This window comes from Mobula birostris, chromosome 9 (assembly GCF_030028105.1).
Source record: "Mobula birostris isolate sMobBir1 chromosome 9, sMobBir1.hap1, whole genome shotgun sequence".
NCBI lineage: Eukaryota > Metazoa > Chordata > Chondrichthyes > Myliobatiformes > Myliobatidae > Mobula > Mobula birostris.
This window is the reverse complement of record NC_092378.1, coordinates 26,722,416-26,746,407: the sequence shown is the minus strand read 5'-3', so window position 1 is coordinate 26,746,407 and position 23,992 is coordinate 26,722,416. Positions and strand designations below refer to the sequence as shown.

General features: G+C 39.5%; 1 protein-coding gene across 1 annotated transcript in view; it reads right to left on the bottom strand.

The window, feature by feature from the left end:
• Positions 1 to 20,786: 20,786 nt before the first annotated feature.
• The window catches only part of LOC140202599 (cyclin-dependent kinase inhibitor 1-like), a 30,361-nt gene continuing 27,155 nt past the window's right edge, over positions 20,787 to 23,992 (bottom strand). Inside the window, exon 2 of the mRNA XM_072267642.1 lies at positions 20,787 to 23,863. Coding sequence (XP_072123743.1) covers positions 23,805 to 23,863 — 59 coding nt within the window. The 3' untranslated portion in view covers positions 20,787 to 23,804. The remainder of the gene's footprint in view (positions 23,864 to 23,992) is intronic.

Below are 23,992 nucleotides of genomic sequence, written 5' to 3'. Positions count from 1 at the left end.
TAAGTACAGCTTTCTCTTTCAGCATCAATAAAAAAAGTGGATGGCAATGTGGGAAAAATAGTCCAGCAGCAATCACTTTTACATCTGGTGTATGTAATTTAGAAAAAAAATGTATCTTTAGATAAAGTGATCTGGAATATTAGTTAGAAATAGTAAATATTTTAAATTCAATCTTTCCTCTAGTGAAAACACGTGAAACTGTTTATTTTATATAGCATGAATTGTTAGATGATTATGCAGTTACTGAAGAAGGACAAGTTGGAAGACATGGCTTAGATCCTCCCCATGTGTCAATTGTTTCACGTTCATTTATGCATTGTACTTCCTCTACTTTCTTAGTTTGCTGCTGTCAGATGTGCCTTAATAATCTCAACCCTTTCTATATCTCAAAACCAAAGTGAGAGTACCACCGTAACACTATGAAATTAAAGTAGCTTCAAAGAACAATAATTTAAAAAGTGAGAAGGTGGGATTGTATTACAGACCACCCAATAGTCAACGAGAATTGGAAGAGCAAATCTGCAGAGAGATAGCAGACAACTGCAGGAAACATAAAGTTGTGGTGGTAGGGGATTTTAATTTTCCATATATTGATTGGGGTCTCCCATACTGTTAGGGGTCTAGATGGTTTAGAGTTTGTAAAATGTGTTCAGGAAAGTTTTCTAAATCAATATATAGAGGGACCAACTAGAGGGGATGCAATATTGGATCTCCTGTTAGGAAACGAATTAGGGCAAGTGACAGAAGTCTGGGTAGGGGAGCACTTTGGTTCCAGTGATCATAACACCATTAGTTTCAACTTGATCATGGACAAGGATAGATCTGGTCCTAGGGTTGAGGTTCTTAACTGGAAGAAGGCCAAATTTGAAGAAATGAGAAAGGATCTAAAAACCATGGATTGGGACAGGTTGTTCTCTGGCAAGGATGTGATTGGTAGGTGGGAAGCCTTCAAAGGAGAAATTTTGAGAGTGCAGAATTTGTATGTTCCCATCAGGATTAAAGGCAAAGTGAATAGAAATAAGGAACCTTGGTTCTCAAGGGATATTGCAACTCTGATAAAGAAGAAGAGGGAGTTGTATGACATGTATAGGAAGCAGGGAGTAAATAAGGTGCTTGAGGAGTACAAGAAGTGCAAGAAAATACTTAAGAAAGAAATCAGGAGGGCTAAAAGAAGACATGAGGTTGCCTTGGCAGTCAAAGTGAAGGATAATCCAAAGAGCTTTTACAGGTATATTAAGAGCAAAAGGATTGTAAGGGATAAAATTGGTCCTCTTGAAGATCAGAGTGGCCGGCTATGTGTGGAACCAAAGGAAATGGGGGAGATCTTAAATAGGTTTTTTGTGTCTGTATTTACTAAGGAAACTGGCATGAAGTCTATGGAATTAAGGAAAACAAGTAGTGAGATCATGGAAACTGTACAGATCGAAAAGGAAGATGTCCTTGCTGTCTTGAGGAAAATTAAAGTGGATAAATCCCCGGGACCTGACAGGGTGTTCCCTCGGACCTTGAAGGAGACTAGTGTTGAAATTGCAGGGGCCCTGGCAGAAATATTTAAAATGTCGCTGTCTACAGGTGAGGTGCCGGAGGATTGGAGAGTGGCTCATGTTGTTCCGTTGTTTAAAAAAGGATCAAAAAGTAATCCGGGAAATTATAGGCCAGTAAGTTTAATGTCAGTAGTAGGTAAGTTATTGGAGGGAGTACTAAGACACAGAATCTACAAGCATTTGGTTAGACAGGGACTTATTAGGAAGAGTCAATGTGGCTTTGTGCGTGGTAGGTCATGTTTGACCAATCTATTGGAGTTTTTCGAGGAGGTTACCAGGAAAGTGGATGAAGGGAAGGCAGTGGATATTGTCTACATGGACTTCAGTAAGGCCTTTGACAAGGTCCCGCATGGGAGGTTAGTTAGGAAAATTCAGTCGCTAGGTATACATGGAGAGGTGGTAAATTGGATTAGACATTGGCTCAATGGAAGAAGCCAAAGAGTGGTAGTAGAGAATTGCTTCTCCGAGTGGAGGCCTGTGACTAGTGGTGTGCCACAGGGATCAGTGCAGGGTCCATTGTTATTTGTCATCTATATCAATGATCTGGATGATAATGTGGTAAATTGGATCAGCAAGTTTGCTGATGATACAAAGATTGGAGGTGTAGTAGACAGTGAGGAAGGTTTTCCGAGCCTGCAGAGGGACTTGGACCAGCTGGAAAAATGGGCTGAAAAATGGCAGATGGAGTTTAATACAGACAAGTGTGAGGTATTGCATGTTGGAAGGACAACCCAAGGTAGAACATACAGGGTTAATGGTAAGGCACTGTGGAGTGCAGTGGAACAGAGGGATCTGGGAATATAGATACAAAATTCCCTAAAAGTGGTGTCACAGGTAGATAGGGTTGTAAAGAGAGCTTTTGGTACATTGGCCTTTATTAATCAAAGTATTGAGTATAAGAGCTGGAATGTTATGATGAGGTTGTATAAGGCATTGGTGAGGCAGGAAGGATATAATTAAGGTTGAAAGAGTGCAGAGAAGGTTTACAAGGATGTTGCCGGGACTTGAGAATCTCAGTTACAGAGAAAGGTTGAATAGGTTAGGACTTTATTCCCTGGAGCGTAGAAGAATGAGGGGAGATTTGATAGAGGTATATAAAATTATTATGGGTATAGATAGAGTGAATGCAAGCAGGCTTTTTCCACTGAGGCAAGGGGAGAAAAAAAACCAGAGGACATGGGTTAAGGGTGAGGGGGAAAAGTTTAAAGGGAACATTAGGGGGGGCTTCTTCACACAGAGAGTGGTGGGAGTATGGAATGAGCTGCCAGACGAGGTGGTAAATGCGGGTTCTTTTTTAACATTTAAGAATAAATTGGACAGATACATGGATGGGAGGTGTATGGAGGGATATGGTCCGTGTGCAGGTCAGTGGGACTAGGCAGAAAATGGTTTGGCACAGCCAAGAAGGGCCAAAAGGCCTGTTTCTGTGCTGTAGTTTCTATGGTTTCTATGGTTTCATACTACAAATGTAAAGGTTATGGTAGTTTTCTGCACAACAGCAAAAAAGTAATATGTAATAAAAATTTGAATGTTTTGAATCATAAGTCGGCTCTGTAATATGCATTATGATTACAGAATAAACTTGACAAACAGCAGCCAATATGTTTGCATAATCTATCTATCTGGAAGGTTATGCATTTGTAATACTATAAAGAAGTGTAAACTGTTGCTAGATGCAAGATTCTAAGATTCGGGGTAACATTTGGAAAAGGGTAATTGTTTTAAGGGCAAGAACAAGACATACTGATCAGATGAGTTATAATGAAGAAGGCATTGTGTAAGCAGTGCAGGAATTTAGTTTTTCCAATTTGCTAAATTCTGATTAGCGTCACAACTCCTTTGGAACAACAGAATTGGTTTAGACAAAAGTAAATGAGCGGGTCCAGTAGTATAGGACATTTCATTTGAACAAATGTAAAGTACTGTAAATACCAATCAAATAGGATGGCAAAATTCCTCTATAAATGATACAATAGCTGAAAATAAATAGTTAAAGGAAACCCAAGGGTTTCGACAGACCAGTAAAGAGAAGACAATTACCAGCAGGTTCAAGAATGTAAGCCATGGTCAAAAACGACACAGAAAAGTACTAAGATATTGAAAAGAAGAAGTTACAGTATTGAAGAATATTGCATAGGTTGGATAGGAGAGAGTTCAAAAGAATAACTTTGGAGCTGATATGAGTTATTTTGATGAGGTAAGGTGATGAAAAAAAAATTATTTTAAGACATGAAAACGCCGCAGAGACACTGGAGGCGAGGTCCATCTGGTAGATCAATTAACACAAACCAAACTGTGATATAACCTTCTGGACTGCAGATGCCATAACGTGACGCTTTAAGAACACATTCACCAAATAATTATTTGTAATTCAACATCAAATCCTTAATATTATAAACCTTGTTCCAATAAGATGTACAATTATTGATTCGCATAAGCAATTTTTAAATTGCGAGGACGATAGTTACTGCAGTTCTGTCACTTTCCTTATAAATCAATTTATTGATGTGATAAGGTCTGTTGTATCACCTGAACATCTCTTTATTGAAAAAAATACCTCCAGGAGAGGAACGTTTGCATGTGGCGTCTGGAACAAATCACAAGACGGATGATTAACAAGTCCCTCGGTATAAACATTCAAAGTAAATCATTAGCTAAATAGCCGAACCGGATATATACATTGACACAATATTACCGTATAACTAATTAAAAAGAGTTGTTGGCAATAACACAACATATCTTTCAACACATGTAAACAATGATCGCAGATGTAAATGTGTGCTGATTCATTGTTTTCCCTTACCTGGTAAACTGAAGACCCCACGATGTTTCAATATAGTTTTAGAATTGTTAAAAATCCTGTTTCTGTTTATTTGCGGACATTGTCTTCTGCTTTTGAAGAAGCAGACTCGTTCTAAACTCATCAGAATACCTTTTCTCTGCTATTTCCGCCAAAGATGCAACTAAACGAGGAAAATCGCATCCGTATTAAAGACTCCTAGATCCGTATTAAAAACTCCTGGGTTAACGTGATCAGTCTTGCTCGTGGAAATCTGGTTTCAGATGCCTTTTATGGCCCAAGTCCTTGACGGTACGGTAGCTGTAACCTCGAGAGAGCTGAAGTCCAGGACCTGGGAGGCGGAAGAAGAATGACATGAAACTGCGGTAGTGGAAATTACAACTTCGAGATCACGTTCTCCTAGTGAGTCAGAGCAACACAGACTGATTGAGAGATGCAGAGAATTGGCAAATCAGTCAGCGAGCTCTGAACCGCTGATCTGCAGCAACTGTTATCAGATCCAGTACGATATTTCATCCTAACCGATTACTATTGTTCAAAACCTCTCACCCGAAGGATTCCTCGTAACTAAAGCGTTCTGTACTGTTTTTATTTCGTGATTCTTCGCACGGAGAGGCAACTGCCTCCTGCAAGAACCTATCGTCGTTCCGTTTACAGTTTAGAAAGAAAAAAAAGAGCAAAATTGTTCCCCCAACTTGCTCAGCATATTTCTTTGTTAAACTAGAGAAACGCGACACTTCTGGTCCCTTAGTAAAATGGCTCAAATCTGCCCAGATTGAAATGTTTGTTCAAACACTCTACTACTACAACCCCAGTTTACCGGGATTGCATACATGCTCTGGACGCTCGACACCCCCGTGAGTTACCCGTATCGTAAGGCTGTTACTCTGGAATGAAACAAGATGTCGGGGTATCCTAGCCAAAGCGCCGTTTTTCCTCCTCTTGCGTAGAAAACAGTCACGTGGGAAGATTGTCATGTGATTTTCTTCTAGATTTGTTAAAGTTTCTTTATTTTAAAACATATTTGTTTCAGCAATGTAGTCTACTCATTTAGAAATAAAACAAAACACCAGATTCTGGCTGTTCAAAGCTTTCTCTTTTCAATATGAAACTATTTCAGCCGTCCTTGGAAATTATGTCAGGATTTTCACCCAGTTTTCACAATAATTCTTCAGGACCACGGAGAGCTCATTCCATTTGAAGCTAACGTTTTCCTGTTGATCAATTCTTGCTTTGACATTAAGCAAAATATGCAAAACGGCAGTAAGGTGATGGTTTAACAGACTGAATTTAACTGAAGGCGACTTGCTAAGTATTTGCACGCAGTTAAACATATTCATGTAACATTGTTGGAGTTAACAAAATACTAGGCAGGAAAAACATAATGCTTTCAGAGATTAAACAGAAAATGTTAAGAATAATCAGACGGAATATATTTAGACTTTCAGGTCTTTGACCCATGATCAATTCCCAGAGATCTGCCTTAGATAAGTTATCTCCTCACATCTGACACGTTGTGGGTTTCATATAGTTAAGATCATGATCCAGGCTGACAATACATCACTTTGCAGAGAACGTGATGGATGACGTGGTGTCCTTTCTGCTTGGAATTTAAAATCAAAATCGTCTTTCACATCTTAAGGGAACAGGTATCTTGCCTTGCAACACACACACACACACACACTCAAAGTGCTGGAGAAACTTCCCAGGCCAGCCAGCATCTACGGAAAGAAGTACAGTCGACGTTTCGTGCCGAAATCCATCGAAGGGTTCCTCTAGCATTTTGTGTGTGTGTTGCTTGCATTTCCAGTATCTGCACATTCTCTCTTGTTTGAGATATCTTGCCTTTATTATTTTATTGTTTGTAGACCTCACTATGCATGAATTGGCTGCCGCTTTTCCCACCTTGAATGACCCAAAATGTATACAGTCCATTTTCCTCCTGATCCGCTGAGTTCCTCCAAAAGCTTACGTGTTCCACTTCAAATATAGTTCAGAGGCTCAGTCTAAATTTATGAATTAAGGTAGGTTCTACCTTTTCAACGTATTAGAACACTAGTGATCTTACAAGAAAAAAAGCCTCTCCAAATAGATAATTACATTTAAAATTACGCAAAGTCAAACAGTTGTCAGAAAAAAACAATGCATATTTTATGTGAGCTCCGAGATCCGATAAAACGTTAAATGCATTGGCCAATTATTACTATTCCTTGAAGAATTCTCATTTACAATGAACTGAAATTGGGTATGAGCATTGCATCTACTCTTGCACTGACAAAATACAACGATTACGCTTCCTTGAGTATATGAAATCAAATAAACGACAGATACCGGCAATCTGAAAAAAAAACACTCAGCAGGCCAGACAACATTTGTGAAAAGAGAAACGGTTAATGTCGAATAGTTCCGAAGATTTGACTTGGACCTGAACAGTTAATTTTCTCTTTCCATGGATGCTGTCTGACCTTCTGGGTGTTCCCAGCGTTTCTGGTTTTAAAACAATCTTTCCTTGTTTTGCACGTTCACTAGCGTCAGTCTACGGTAGTTAGAAAGCATGCAGCTTTGTCAGAACACACTCTTCCAGGATACTTTGTTTGGCTCCTTTTTCAGCAACATCACAGGATTTCAGTCGTTGATAACATTTATAACCCCGTTTTCTGAAGGTGTAAATTATACTGACCAAATTTAGATTAAATCGGGAGCTGGTCGCGTTTACTAGACAACTAGCTAGCTCCCTGGTTGCAGTGACGTATTTGTTGCCAGGACTCCGTCTGATTGCTGAAGAAACGAGTCCTTTGCTGATGGTCACCATGGGATCCTGGTAATTGATGAGAACAAGATGGGAGGAGGACCGACTGCAATGCCATTCCATTGGTTTCTATCGATAGAAGATGTTTCTGTTGCAAATCAATGAACCTGATTTTGTTTAATTATTGATAGTAAGAATTTTGTTTTCTTAAACTCAAGTACCTATTGCGTTATCGAATGCGTTGTATCATTGTGACTATTTCGTTCTGCTACTTTCAGAATTTAATTCCATATTATTAGCTCGGGCTTTGCAAGATCACGAAAACGCCGAGCTAATACACATGAAACGCCTTCCCCCCTTTTTTTCATCTTTAATCAGCAGCGTTGATGGGTAAATAGCTTGTTTTTTTTTTTGTAGACGTGTTTCAGCAACGTTATTTACTCTTAATATTTTTGGACCAAATGCTACCCTGTTGTATGTGAGATTTTGTTCAATTCATAGGGAATGGATCCAGCCGATCAGCGCCATTTTTGGAAAGAACCTACGGTGGAGTGCAGATGGCGAGGCATTTTGATGTGATTTTAAGCAGAAGAGAGAATATATTTTCCCTTTTTTGTTTGTACTGTGAAAGGTGTTGATTTAACACTGATAGGAAGAGAGTGCAGCCATATCGCTGCTAATTGTACCAGTTTAATTGAACAGCAGTTTGCAGAGCACTGTTACAAAGAGAAATGCAAAGGGCTTCTTGAAAAATAACAAATTAGAACGGACGTCAGCCACAATACAACACTATCCAAATAAAGAAAAGAACGGACCGGAAATGTTAAAATTGTAATTTAAATACCCAGGCCACCCTTTAGAACACAGCTTCACACGGTTTTAGTGTAATTCCAGCTGGGGCGAATTGCAAATGCGGTGACAGAACTTTCCGGGGACCGCGATCCACCAACCCCCTTTCATGATTTCCGGCGGCAAATTAGAAGCAAACATGACTGCTTTTAAACTGCTTAAATGTTTCCATTTACAGCATTCATTCAATATTTTCTCTATTCAGCGTAAAATGTCACTATTTCTTTTTACATTATGACACATTAATCTTCGAACCCAGCATGATCACTCGTTTTATTTGATCAACCCGAAACTCTTTATAATTACTAATGATGCTACACCTGTCAATTGTAACTTAAAACATTACTAAATGTTCCATATAAATGGATTACCACATCTTTGATAATGTGTGCATACCGACGGGGCGTTACGAAGATAATGCGACCAAAATGCTGCAAAATTCCCATTGGAGTTTAACTTCGAAAGGACGGTTCCAGACTGAGATAATCTTTCATCTGTTTCCAAAGGACGCAGTGGGCTTTGCACTGGGCAATTGTCTCCCATGTGCGGCTTCAAAAGCGCTGCAAAAATTCACCTAGTCTTTGATTTCCTTAAGATTTGCCAACTCTTCAAAGAACAGCTAGAAGGCTGGCCAAATATGTTTTTCCGTGGATGTGTTCTCGTTTCCCTCCTGTAGTTCACAACGGAACGGTAAAATGCTGCATCCCAGAAACAGACCGTTCGGCCCGATGAATCCATAATGGCTCTAACTTAGAGGGATCCGACGAGTTTCACTCCACTCCCTTTTCTCCCCACACCCGCAATTTTTTTTGGATACTTATTCAGTTTTCTTTTGAATACTACTGCCGAATTCTACGCACACGTAGCTAACTTGTAAAATAGTTTCCTCTGGTCGCTTTTGGTTCTTTTGCCATTCATCTTACTTCTTTCTCTCTTACTTTTTGACATCAACCCAAATGGTAACAATTTGTATTTACCTCAATCTACTCTCTTAGTGATTTTTAATGCCCCCAACTCATAACCTCTTATGTAGCAAGTCCATGCATATGACATAGCTCCCTTTTTTCCTGAAACCTTTCCAGTTAATCTCTTCTGCATAGTCTCCAATGTCTTCATATCATCCCTAAATGTAATGGCCAAACGTGATGTTCCAAATGATGTTCCAAATGTGGCTGGAACCTGTGTTTTGTGAAGTTTCATTAAGCCTTCAGTGTGTTCATATCCCATGTTTCCACTTATAATCCAAGCATCCTGTATATTTTTCTAACCTTTCAATTTAAACTACCACGAACAGGTCCTGCCACTTTAAGAAGGAGCAGGAGCCTCAAGACTCACATCACCAGGTTCAGGAACAGTTCATACCCCTCAACCATCAGGCTCTTGAATCAGAGAGGATATCTTCACTCAACTTCACTTGCCCCACCACCAAATTGCTCCCAAACCTATGGACTCCCCTTCAAGGATTCTCCATGTTTTCAATACTTATTGCTTATTTATTTATTTTCTTTTGTAGTTGCATAGTTTGTTGTCCTTTGCACACTGTTGTCTGTCCTGTTGAGTGTGGTCTTCCAAAGATTCTATTATGGTCATTGGATTTATTGAGTATGCCTACAAAAATGAATCTCAGGGTTGTATATGGTGATGGATATGTACTTTGATAATAAATTTACTTTGAACTTTCAATGAACCACAGATTAAAAAAAAAATGGCCATTCAGTCACAATCTCCTAATGAGATTATTGTTCCTGAAGTGCCAAGTCATTTGATCCAGAGATGACTGTTGGAGGGGAATATACTTTCTAACAATTCCCATTAAACCATTTGACTGATGGACCTCCTCAATTTAACTCTACGCAACAATGGTCTCACCATATTACTGATATTCCCTTTGTCCTGTCCACCACCAAATCCCACCCACATCTTCTCTGCAACTTAAAACTAACTTATTTGTCTCTCCTCCCTAGTTCAGGCAAATGAGCTTTCTCTTCTTTCTCTGTTTCCATGTCTAAGTTTTTCCTTACCAACCACCCACTCCTTCCATCCATGAGCAGCTGGACATTGATTTCATGATCTCAAGTGAAGTCTTGTCTCAGATGTCTGATGACAAAAATGGAGAAATTTCAGATTGCTGCTCAGAGATTAGATGATTGATCACCAGAAGCAAGTAAAAGGTGCTTTATTTGAGCCACTGTTCAACATAATTGATCATGATAGGTATAAAAGAGGACTAACTAAAATATAATTTTTCAAAATATCTTGAACCATATCAATAAAGTTTCAATACAACCACTAATAGAATAGATAGTATATATTGATGCGGTAGTTTGTATGGTTTGGCTGTACAAATATCAGCTAAGAATTCTGCAACCTAGATGACGTCACTAATATTGTCACAAAGAATATGATGAAAAAGTATTTGTGTCAGAATATTACTTTCCATTATACATACTGGTATCTTGTTTCACTTGCAACATCAATACAAACTGTTTAACCCTCCAAATACTTCCAAATTAAAAAAAAACAACCACAAATGATTGAATTAATGCAGCAATGAGGTAATAGTTCAATTTAATAGTTCTAATAGTTTACGTTAAAAATGCTTAACTTAGATATATCCAGCAACAATTCTTAATCATGTTTAATTTAAAGTTAACCCATGAACAAATATCTATGCACCCACAAGAAAGCCACAAATGTTATAAATATTACAACCAGAATATTCTAAATTTACAGTAGGAACTGATGTTTTTTTAAATGTTTCACTAAAATATTTTCAATCAGCCATTTTTTGCAGATATTCTACAGAGAGTCTTTAAAAGAAAGATTATGTTAGATGATATGGCAATAGCTAGTATCATTTTTATTCAGGGGTCATATATTATGGATATCACATAGTATCTCAATATATGTACATTGTTATATCCTGTGACGGAGCTGTCCAGATGTTCAAAAGACTTATGGTCAAAGTTCTGCCTCAGAAAAATTAAAAATAAGGGTCACATTATTTCCCTAATATAAAATAAAAAAAAGTATACCATTGTTGTTTGGAACAGAGAACATAGGACAGTACAGCACAAAAGGATTCTTTTAAGAGACTCCTGGATAGGTACATGGAGCTTAGAAAAATAGAGGGCTATGGGTAACCCCAGGTAATTTCTAAAGTAAGTACATGTTCGGCACAGCACTGTGGGCCGAAGTGCCTGTATTGTGCTGTAGGTCTTCTATATTTCTATGTTTCGAAAACAATCCCTTCAGCCCAGGACATTCTGCCAATCTAATTAAATTAATAGTCTAAAGTCCAATTAAACTAATACCTTCCTTTACACAATGTCCATATCCTTCCACTTCTTATAATTCATTTGCCTACTGAGAGCCTCTTGAATGCCCCTATTGCATTTGCCTCTATCACTACCCTTGGCAGAGAATTCCAGGCACGTACCACTTCCCGTTTAAAGATCTTGCCCCACACATCTCCTTTGAACTTACCCCCTCTCACTTGAAATACATGCACTCTGGTTTTAAATATTTCAACCCCAGGAAAAAGATACCAGCTATTTTCTCTATGATCTTATACACCTCTGTCAGGTCTCCCCTCAGGCTCCAGAGAAAACAGCCAGGTTTGTCCAACCTCACATGATAGCTCATGTCCTCTAATCTAGGCAGCATCCTGGTAAACCTCTTCTGTACCCTCTCCAAAGCCTCCAGATCCTTTCTATAATGGGGAACCAGAACCGTTTGCAATACTTCAGATACAGTCTAACTAGGTTTCCATAAACCTGTCACATAACTTCCCCAATCTTGTACTCAATTTCTCAATTAATAAAGGCAAGCATGACATATGCCTTTGTTACCATCCTATCAATTGTGTAGTCCCTTTCAGGTTGCTAAGGACTTGGACCCCCAAGATTCTTCTCCATATTAACTTTGTTAAGGGTCTGCTATCAGCAGTGTACTGTCTACATATGATCTTGCAAAGTGCAGCATTTCACATTTGGCCAGGTTAAACTCCAACTGATCTATGGCCTATATATACTTAGGCAGTCTTCTACACCACCTGCAACACCACCAATCTATATATTCCAAGATTATCACCATTTCCCTTCTTAAATAATAGAGCAATATTAGCTACTTGTCAATCATCTGGGACCTTGCCTGTGGCTAGTGGGGAGACAAAGTTATTGTTTAAGACTCCAGAAATCTCATCTCTTGCCTCACTCAATAACTTGGCCCTGAGGACTTCCCACCTCAATATTCCTTAAGAGACAATACATCCTTCAATATCTCAAAATAACAAGCATATTAGTACATTCCACACTGATCTTACTATTCTCCCTGCCCTCCTCTTTGGTAAATACTGATGCAAAACACTCAGTGAGGAACTTACCCACATCCTCTGCCTCCCTCATCCTTGAATGGTCTTACCCATTCCTTAGTTATTCTCTTGTTCTTGATGTATGTACACAGTGCCTTTGGATTTTCTTCATCCCTACTTGACATGGACATTTCATGGCCCCTCCTAGCTCTCCTAATTCCCTTCTTGAGTTCTTTTCTGGCTTATTTATATTCCTTGAGGGTTCTGTTTGATTTTATCTTCATGTACCTTACAGGTGCTTCCTTTTTCTTCTTGATAAATTCATGACCTCTCTCAACATCTAAGGTTCCTTTGTCTTGCCATCCTCTCCTTCCTTCTGACTGAAAATGCCCATCCTTATTTGTTTCCAATAATGTTCTTGAGCATCTGAGACTTATACATATTTACAGTTTCAAAAATCTTAAATATTCTAATGTAGAACAGGAAAATATGTTAATGTACTTAAAACATTGCTGACACATTTCAAACACACAGCATTATTTTCATAGCTATTTTGTTGGAGGTATTCCTGAAGTCAGGAAATTCCAAAATCCTTTGGTTTATATGGCTTCTTTCCTTACAGCAGCAGAATTGCGTTATAGCCTCTAATATCCATTATCATTCTTGATTAACAAGCTGAAGTATAACTTCTTGAATTTTGCAAGTAATCCAACAGCCCTGGATGTTAAACTATATATACCATTCTATCAGCAGAAAGGAGTCTCAAAATAGCTCATGAAAATCAAGCTTGAGCCTTTAATTATTAGTCAGTTGTGGAGAATTACCACTTATATTCACTAGCTTTTGTGTCATCCTTCTAAAATAAACACAACTTTAAAACTAACCAAAATTAGAATTCCTGCGCAGGAGGGAACACCTACTCAATGGCCAACAAATTTATTTCAAATCGAAAAATAAGGAAGCATTTTAGTTTTGTTAATTACAGTAACATAAATTGAAGTTAGTTGTATTCTATGCTGCCTTCATCCTAGATTTTGTTTCAATAATTAATTTTATGCATAAAATATGTTACGACTTAAGTCAATTGTCAAATGGTAACGAAGAGCATGGGGTGATTTGTAGATTCTTCTTTTTCAGTAATTCCTCAGGACCAAATTCTCACTCTCATCCTCAGGGCTCTGAAGTGTTTGACAAGAACAGAACTGGATCAGGTATTTGATGGTGCTGGAGTTGTGTAATGTGGAAGGTGGGCTTCTGCATACTCTTGGCTAACAGATCCGGGTCACCTCAGTTAAATTAAAACACCTAATTTAAATAAGAAATAAGCACATCTTGCTTTTCTTGTATCACAAATCAGAAAAGTATGAATTGCAATTTAACATAAATACATCTAAACAATAAAAATAGAAGCACGTCAGTATCATCTGCAATTGCTCGTGGGTCAGTGAGAATATTATTTTGTTTTTGAAGAGGTTTTGAGAATATTCTTAAAATGTTTTCTTTGAAGCTCCTCATGACAGTTCAGAACAGAGTGCCTGTGCATGAGAATCAAATAATATGGCCTACCCTTTGAAGTTGGCTGAATGTGATCAGACCAGTGACATTGGCCTGGGAGAGTGCTGAAAATAGTTACTTATCAATGGATTTGGATAATTTTGCTTATGATACCTCACCAGTTTATGGAGACACCAGCTTTTGATAGTCAGGTCCCTGAACTGGTAACGAGGTCAGGGATCACTACTACTTGCTAAGCAAAGTGTTTAGTGGCGGTTTTGAGGTCTTGATCTTCAAACAATCTATTGCTGATAGCCAAGTTACTCTATAGGATGAATAGGGCTGTGTTCAGCTTCTGTCACCTCTATGTTAGAATATACATCACTCCAACAATAATAAATAAGGTGCAGTTTTGAACAGATAAAATAATTTGTGCACATTTTGAAGCCAGGTTCCATATCACTGACACCTGTTTATTGAAACTCATAAGAAAATGGGTCCTTCACTAGAAATCTGCAAAACCGGAGCGTGTCTATCAATCTGACCTTACTGTACACTACTGCTCCACTACTTCCCTCTGCACCCCTCCGCACTAGAGAACACAACTCTCGGATACAAAGCAGGTGAATAACTGCCGAGCATTTCGTAGATAGAGCACACAGCAATCCCTGTGGAAAAAGTGGATCGCTTTCCACGCCCAGGAAATCTTGGCATCAATTCATAGATTATTAAAGGTATTTCCGTGATTGTAAGCCATACCATGTAAATTAAAAATTATAATTATTTGTTTATCGTATATCATAAGAAAGTAAGATTTTGAATAGTAATTGAGTTGTAAAAAACATGAACAAGCCTAAACAATAGAAATTTGAAGTAAGTTAGAGAGACATCTGTATTAGAAGACCCAGTGCTATTGTCCATTAAAAAAAAACGTTGTACATTGTGATATCCAGAAATATGCAGATCTAACTTAAGACATACTCCTTCAAGTCAAGTCAAATCACTTTTTAATTGTCATTTCAACCATAACTGCTGGTACAGTACACAGTAAAAATGAGACGTTTTTCTGGACCATGGTGCTACATGAAACAATACAAAAACTACACTGGACTACGTAAAAACAACACAAAAACTACACTAGACTACAGACCTACCCAGGACTGCATAAAGTGCACAAAACAGTGCAGGCATTGCAATAAATAATAAACAAGACAATAGGCACAGTAGAGGGCAGTAGGTTGGTGTCAGTCCAGGCTCTGGATATTGAGGAGTCTGATGGCTTGGGGGAAGAAACTGTTACATATTCTGGTCGTGAGAGCCCGAATACTTCAGTGCCTTTTGCCAGATGGCAGGAGGGAGAAGAGTTTGTATGAGGGGTGCGTGGGGTCCTTCATAATACTGTTTGCTTTAGGGATGCAGCGTGTGGTGTAAATGTCTGTAATGGCGGGAAGAGAGACCCCGATGATCTTCTCAGCTGACCTCACTATCCGCTGCAGGGTCTTGCGATCCGAGATGGTGCAATTTCTGAACCAGGCAGTGATGCAGCTGCTCAGGATGCTCTCAATACAACCTCTGTAGAATGTGGTGAGGATGAGGGGTAGGAGATGGACATTTCTCAATCTTCACAGAAAGTAGAGATGGTGCTGGGCTTTCTTTGCTATGGAGCTGGTGTTGAGGGACCACGTGAGATTCTCCGCCAGGTGAACACCAAGAAATTTGGTACTCTTAATCGATCTCTACGGAGGAGTCGTCGATGTTCAGCGGAGAGTAGTCATTCCGTGTCCTCTTGAAGTTAACAACCATCTCTTTTGTTTTGTTCACGTTTAGAGACAGGTTGTTGGCTCTGCACCAGTCCGTTAGCTGCTGCACCTCCTCTCTGTATGCTGACTCATCGTTCTTGCTGATGTGACCCACCACGGTCGTGTCATCGGCGAACTTGATGATGTGGTTCGAGCTGTGTGTTGCAGCACAGTCATGGGTCAGCAGAGTGAACAGCAGTGGACTGAGCACACAGCCCTGGGGGGGCCCCGTGCTCAGTGTGATGGTGTTGGAGATGCTGCTTCCGATCCGGACTGACTGAGGTCTCCCAGTCAGGTACTCCTTGTATGTAACCATATGAAGAAATTCTTCTTCTTAAGCCCACTACCCCAACAGGGGCATAAGCTGCCAACAGCAGCTCGCCAGAGTCCTCTGTCCTGGGCCAGTCTTTTAAAGTTATCCCCAAGTCTAGCCCATCTTCGAAGATCTTTCCTCTCCCGGTGATGATGTCTTTGGGGCATCTGTAACACTGGGTTTTTACATGATGGGGTTGCTAGCCCCATGAGCAACCCTCTTCCTTTTGTAGCCAAACAGTTATGGTGGAGTTATGTGAACACTTTGCTCTTCCTTATTTCACAGTACTTGACTGGAGTTTGCATGTATTCTGAGCAAACACTGACATTCTTTGTGACTAGGGGTAGCCCACCATAAATTTAAACCAAGCAGACAATCATTCACAATTGGTCCGCAGTACAATCGGTGATAGTAAATTGATCACAAAAAGCAGAACAAATCCATTCAGTCATTCATAGTCAAAGTGATGTAAGTTGCGGCCAAAAGTTCTACCAAGCAGCACCTTCTCTCCAAAGCAAGGTGCTATTTGACTGCGTGTAATGTCATGAAACCCTGATAAAATTGAAGCCATATTCAATTCCATTTCTAAGTCTGCATGTAGTAAGATCTGGGCAACTTTCAGGCATGGGCGGAAGTGCAAAGAGCATGGTAGTGACCATCCCCAACAAGACAGCAATACCAACGCTGGGTTGCCCGCCATCAAGGTCCTGGGTGTTGCTACTGACCAACTGTAACCTGTGGTAGCCACAAGGAGGTCTGAAGCTGCATATCCTCTGGCTCGCCTGCTTCCTTTCCACTATTAAGCTCAAGTCAGGCGCAGGATGGAATATTCTTCATTTGCCTAGATAAATGCAACTTCAACTATTGACAAGAAACTTGAGAGCATCCAGGGAAAAAAGCAGTCCACCTGATTTATACTTTATACATTACTCTTAACATTCATTCCCGACACCAAGAGCAAACAGAGATTGCTTGTGTCCCATCTACAAATTGCATTGCAGTTACTCACCTGGGTTTTCCCAACCTGTGAGTTCTATAGGCAAGAAGGAAAGGGGACAGTAAGCACATGGGGATATCACACCTAGACGACCATCTCTGAGTCGCAAACAATTCTGCTTTGTACATATATTGACAGTCCTTTATTGTAGAATTAGGTCTACTTCCCGAGCTCCTTTCCGAACAGCACTCTGCGAGAACCTTCACTGAGGGTCTGCAGCAGTTCAGGATGATGTCTCACTGTCATTTTCTCAAGACAGTTAAGGGTGGGCAGATTTACCTTCAGAATGATGGGAGGATCATTCATATTCTGTTATTCACTCTGATTTCAAGACACTCATGTCCAGTGTCAGTTTACATTCCCACCTGTTCTTTAATATAAGCTCTCATTGGTGGGCTTGCAGAAAGACATGCACTTACTGTGGACGTCACTTTTAGATTGTAAGACAGAAGAGCAGAATTAGGCCATTCAGCCCAGTGAGTCTGCTCCACCATTCCATCAAGGTTGACTTATTATCCCTCTCAGTCCCCATTCTCCTGCCTTCTCCAATAACCTTTGATGCCCTGACTGATCAGAAACCTGCTAAACTCTGCTTTCAACATACCCAATTACTTGGCCTTCACACAGCTGTCTGTGGCACAGAATTCTACTGACTCACCAGCCTCTGGCCAAAGAAATTCCTTATCTTTGTTCTAAATGGACGTTCCTTTATTCTGAGACTGTACCCTTTGAACTGAGACTCCCCAGTATAGGAAACATCCTCTTCACATCCATCCTATCGAGACCTTTCAATATTCAATAAGTTTCAATGAGATTTCCCCCTCCCCCATCCTTCTAAACTCAAGCAACTACAGGCCCAGAGGCATCAAATACTCCTCATATGTTAACCCTTTCATTCCCAGAATAATTCTCCTGAAACTCTGGACCCTCTCTAATGCCAGCACATCTTTTCTCAGATAAAGGGCCCAAAAATGCTCACAATACCCCACGTGCGTCTGACCAATGCCTTATAAAGCCCCAGCATTACAGCTTTGCTCTTATATCCTAGTCCTCTCAAAATGAATGCTACTGTAACATTGCATTTACCTTCCTTACCACTGACTCAACCTGCAAGCTAGCCTGCACAAGGACTCCCAAGTCCTTTGCACTTCTGATTTCTGAATTTTCTCCCCATTTAAAAAATAGTTCATGCTCTCATTCCTTCTACTGAAGTGCATGGCCATACACTTCACTACACTATATTCCATTTGTCATTTCTTGCCCATTCTCCTAACCTGTCTCAGTCTTTCTGCAGACCTGTTTCCTCAACACTACCCGCATCTCCAACGATCTTTATATCATCCCACAAAGCCATTAATTCTGCCATCCAAATCATTGACATATAGTGAAAAAAGTGGTCCCAACACTAACCCTTGCGGAACACCAAAACAGCCTCTTTCTTCCCACTCTTTGCCTCCTGCCAGTCAGACAATCTTCTATCTATGCTAGTATCTTTCCTGTAATACCATGAGCTCTTATCTTGTTAAGCAGCTTCATGTGCAGCACCCCGTCAAAGGCCTTCTAAATTCCAAGGAAACGACATCCACTGATTCTACTTTGTCTATCCTCACTGTTATTTCTCTGAAGAATTCCAAACAATTTGTCAGGCAAGATTTCCCCTTAAGGAAGCCATGCTGATTTTGGCCTATTTTATCATGAGCCTCCAACTACCCTAAAAGCTTACCCTGAATGATGGACTCCAACATCCTCCCAACCACTGAAGTCCACCTAACTACCCTATACTCTTGTAGAATACTGTGCTAGAGCCCAGACACTGGGCTGACCAGTAACTGGCAATGTAGTGAAAAAATGTCACAAGTATTCCAAAAATATTTAAGTCTTCTGCAATTAGTTAATGTTCCATCTTAATATGCAGTATTACCACCAGATGGCATAATGTGCTTTTACCCAATGGCTGATACAGTACTACATTCAGAAAAGATGTGCGATACTGCATATTTGATTGGCTTGTAAACACATATTCAGTTAAACAATTAATTTGAATTCATGGCATTTTAAAATCCTATTGTGATTAATTGATAATGGCGTTTGAATTTGAATTATGGCGTTTTAAAATTCTATTGTGATTAATTGATAAGCAGTTCATTTATGGTGGATAGCTTTCAGTCATGCAGAACCATAATGTGCAAGTTCAGAGCATCTAATGAAAACAAAGTTTTGTAGAATTGGACCTCCCATTAATTGTGTAAAGATCACTGTTGATACATTGGTGAAGCACTACATGCAACATATGGCTATTATCTTGTTCTTAAGATGGCTAATTGAGCATGACCAGAATTGTCATTAATTTTAATGTTGCCAAGACACAAAAAGTATAGGCTTTTTTGTGTTTTGCAGTGTGATGCATCAGATAAAGCAGAAGAAAGGGAAAAAGAGGAAGCATTAATGGGAATAAATGGCATTGATTTGCACAGAGTAAACTCAGTAGTTCCAAGTTCCATTGGCCAAGCAGCATGGATAGAAGATTCATACTTTACTAATTCTCAGTACAAATCTGAATAAAAACTCATTTTCAGGGCAGAAATCTCTTCTCTTTAAAGGATGAGGTGAGGTGGGGGGAGGGGGAGTGCTTGGGATGAGCAATAAATGCCTGCCCTACCAGTGATGTAAAATCCCAATAATACATTTGAAAAAAGATAATAGATGCATAGAGCCATGCATGTGTGAGTCAATATTCAGTTTAGTGCTCAGAATGTATTCCAGGGAGTATGACTACCATTAGCTCACAAGACCCTGAGACATAGGAACAGAATTAGGCCACTCGGCCCATTGATTCTGCTCTGCCATTCCATCATGGCTGGTTTATTATCCCTCTCAACCCCATTCTCCTGCTTTTGCCCTGTAACCTTTGACAACCTGACTAACCAAGAACCTATCATCCTCTGCTTTAGATATACTTAATGACTTGGCCTCCACAGCCTCCGTGGCAATGAATTCCATAGATTCACCACCCTCTGGTTAAAGAAATTCCTTATCATCTCTGTTCTAAATGGACATCTCATTACAATCAGTGTTTAAAAGGAATCATTGTGGCATTTTATATAGAGAGATGTATTACTGTCAGCGCAGCTTTGCCGTGTACCTGGGTGACTAGAACCTGACACAAACAACTCCAATGTACTGGTGTACCAGAAAACTGGCATGAATATCTGCCCTCTATAGGCATTTATGCAGCAAAGAAAAGTCCTTGGTTCTGTCTGGAGTGGCTGCTGGCGAAGGTGGGGATGGAGTAGGCCAGGGTGAGCCATGTTGAGATACGGAGTTTGAAATGCACTCCGTTGAAGCTGGAAGGGCCATGGCTGGGGACTGGATAGCAGCTTCTCAATGTACTGGAAAACTGAGCAGGGACCATGGTAGTCTCTTTCTTCACTTCCTACTAGATGTGATGAAAGCTATTTTCCTTTATCCTTTCCTGTGGGTATGTTATATTGGCACTGGAGGCATGGCAACACGTGTGGGCTGCCTCCAGCACATCCCTGAACTGTACGGTTTGTTACACAAATGGCACATTTCATTGTGTGTTTTGATGTACATGTGACAAATAAAGCTCATCTTTAATCTTATCATCGCACAGATCTCCACAGTCCACAGGGTCAGTGGCTAGTGACCACTGTAGAGCTCATTACCACGGAAAAATTTTTGGATAGCGAAGGATTACATGGTCCTCCCTTCCCCACTACAACATTGTGGAGACTGGTGAAAGACTTGGAGAAGTGGCACTACATACACAACTCATAAAACGTCTTGGAGTTTTTCTTCCATCAGCTCTATCAGTCCACAAGTGATGCACAGATTATCAATGTCAGATCACTGAGTGACAAGATGAAGATACCTTCGTGTTGTCAAAACAATAGCTGCAGACTCCTGTATCATTGCTGCAATGTATTTATTCAATATTTACAGAGTCCAGCATTTTCTGTTTAATTGCTGTTCAGCTCCACCAACAGGCCGTTGATGTTTCTACATACCCGCACTGTCAGTCTGTCTATATATAAACATTAAGGCTTCTTTTTAGTCTTAATAATGGAATGAAATATAACACATACAAATTTTTTAAATCTCATAGCAGTTCAGTGGGTATATATTGAGCCAAAACATATTGAGCACAAGATCACAATAGCTCTATAATCAGCCCCTCAACAAAAATAATGATGAACTACTTACTCATAAGTAGAAATAATTTTTAAAAAATTGAAGGTTCTTATTCCAGTGACGAGTCATAGACCGTAGCACAGAAGCAGACTCATCAGCTCAAATGGTCGATGCTGACCAAGATGCCCATCGAAACTAGTCCTATTTGTTAGCAATTGGATCATACCCTTCTAAACCTTTCCTGCTCTTGTATCTGTCCAACTATCTTTTAAACCTGTTGGAATTCAGATAAGTAGACACTGGATGAGGGAAAGGATAGGTTCAGTTGTCAACAGAAATCCTTGAATAGCCTGATAATGCTCATTTAGGCTCATAAATGGGAAATAAATGGTCACTTCAATGAGGTATTAAAGAGTCTTCATGAAGTGGGTGCATATTAAAGGGAAGGTTTGAGTTCTCTTGAGTTTTGAGGTGCCACCAGCACAGATCATGAATCAAACCAGAGCGTTCTCCAGATTCTGGGACCACGTTCTACACTAAGCAGTGCTCATAATAGTTAAATCATTCTGCTTTTCCTATGAAACCTACTCACTAATCCCAGTGGTACTGATAACCCTTTATTAAGAATAGAGTCTCTTAGATCTTCTGATATCAGCTATCAAAATATTTCACACTATTGTCATATTATTTTGTTGCTTTTACTCTGTTCTGGTATATGATCTAATAACTGAACATGGATTGAAACATAATGTGACAACTTAAACTTCACTGATCGAAATGATATTTTGAGTCTGGATGGATGGCAGAAAAATGTGTACCTTTGCCAATACATTGGTATTGGGAAAAAAACAGGTCTTTTGCATTTCATTGTAGTCAGGTAAGCATTGACTTAATTCTGCTTTAATTGTCCAAAATGAGAAGCAAAATGAGGTGTTTAAAGTATCAGGTCATAGATCTTTCCATTACAGGATGCAAGGGTTGGAAGATTTTAGAGGAGGAAGTGAAATCATGGTTAACAAGGGTACTCTCTAGGTAAGATTAGCTGCTATTATTGCTGCAAACCAGATGGAAAGGGAAATTAAGGTGTTTTACATTTCCATTTTGGTTTCAGTTATCTGGAACAAACTTTTTATGTTGAATGTCCCTCAGGAAATGTGTAAACTAAACCTGTACATGCTACACAACCTTGAGAACAAATTGGATTCTTACAAAAGTGGATTTAGAAGTTCACAGGGTAAGACTAATCTGGAATTAGAAAGTATAGTAGATCTGCTCCATTGTAGCTCCAGCAACCCAAGTTCATAGAGTTATACAGCAGAGAAATAGGCTCTTTGGCTCACCTAGTCCATGCTGAAGCATTTAAGCTGCCTAGTCCCATTGACCTGCACTGGGACCATTGCCATCACACCTCTACTATCCATGTACCTATCCAAACTTCTCTTAAACATTGAAATCAAGCTCACATGCACCATCCTGGGCTCTGTTTCTATACGTGGAATTTGTATGTTCTCTCCATGTTGATTAATGGTGGAACATGGGGCGGGGGGGGGGAGACTGAAGAAAAGTAGGATTAGTGTAAAAATGAAATTTTGATGATCACTGTCTATCAGTGGACTGAATGGCCTATTTCTGTGCTGCTTAATTCCATCATTATATTTTTAAAGTGGTTTTGATACTTATAACTTCTAATAAGGTGTTTCCTCTCATGAAACTCCACATTTTTCTGCGCAAATTAGTCATCTTAGATATAATTAGCCATTGCTTTACGTGGGAGATGAGAATGTTCGTGGTCTATTCTGCTGAGCAAGGTGATAGGAGTTCTAGAATAAAAAGTTGGCCAAGCCCCTGCAAAGATGGATGATTCCTATTTCTGTATGTGTCTCATTGACATTTAGTATATTAGAATGTTCACACTTTCTCAAAAATATCCCACTCCTCTCTGCAGATGTAGTGATTTTATCAGAGTGAGGCAGAAAAAGTAGCAATATTGAACTAATAGCAAGCCTTGAAAAAAGTCTCTGTAAAAGAGCTAGACTCCAACCCTGGAGGATAGAGGCGGTGGAAGGGTTGGCCTGGCAGTTAGCTTACATGCTTCAGGAAATACGAAACTTCTATTACTAAATTCTTCCAGGATTTCTGATCTATTCAACTTTGTATACGGTCTGTATCCTTGTTCAGCAAAATCAAGCAGGCTTCAAGATTATGTGGGGCTTGTTTTGTTTTCATGTCAATGTGATAGTACTGCAGAATATGCTTCTTTGGCTAATGCTCTAAGACATATTACCAATGGTCTCAGCATCATACCCTTTCAATGTACCACTCTTGTATGATTTAGCATGCTTTCTTTATGTAAAGGCAGAGACTAAATCAGAGTATTAAAGGCAGAGACTAAATCAGAGTATTACAAAAGAGGGTAGTTTTAAAATAATAAACAAATAAAATCCAGACTACTTGCAGACATTTGCAATGAACAAATCACTAGTGAAATATATTTTGTGCACAAAGTCTTTATGATGTGGAAGAGACGGAAATCATTTCTTTACCAAAAAGACTGACAAGAAGTCAGAATTTGACCTTGTCCAGAAACACAATGAATTTTAACCTTACTTTGTAGCATACAAAAGCAATCCAGTTGAAGAAAATCCTACTTATTATGGCTTCCAATGATGAGAGTATCAACGTGCTAGTTGAAACTAATCTGTAGTTTAATAAGAAATCTTTCGCTACAGTTTCTTTAGGAATCATCTGATTCTGTTCAGTTCTTTTGTAATCACTCCATTTTCTCTCCTGGAATGTTACTTCCTTCTGCTGTGACAGAGTCGACGTGTGCATCTCTTCTTTGCGGGATAGTAATCTGCGGATGAGAGAAAGCCAGGCTGAGTGCACAATCAAACACAACACAAGCTAACAGTACAAAGTAGGCTCTGCTTGGTACATGAAAACACCTTGCTTTATGGATCTCCTACTCAAAAGGACACGTGTG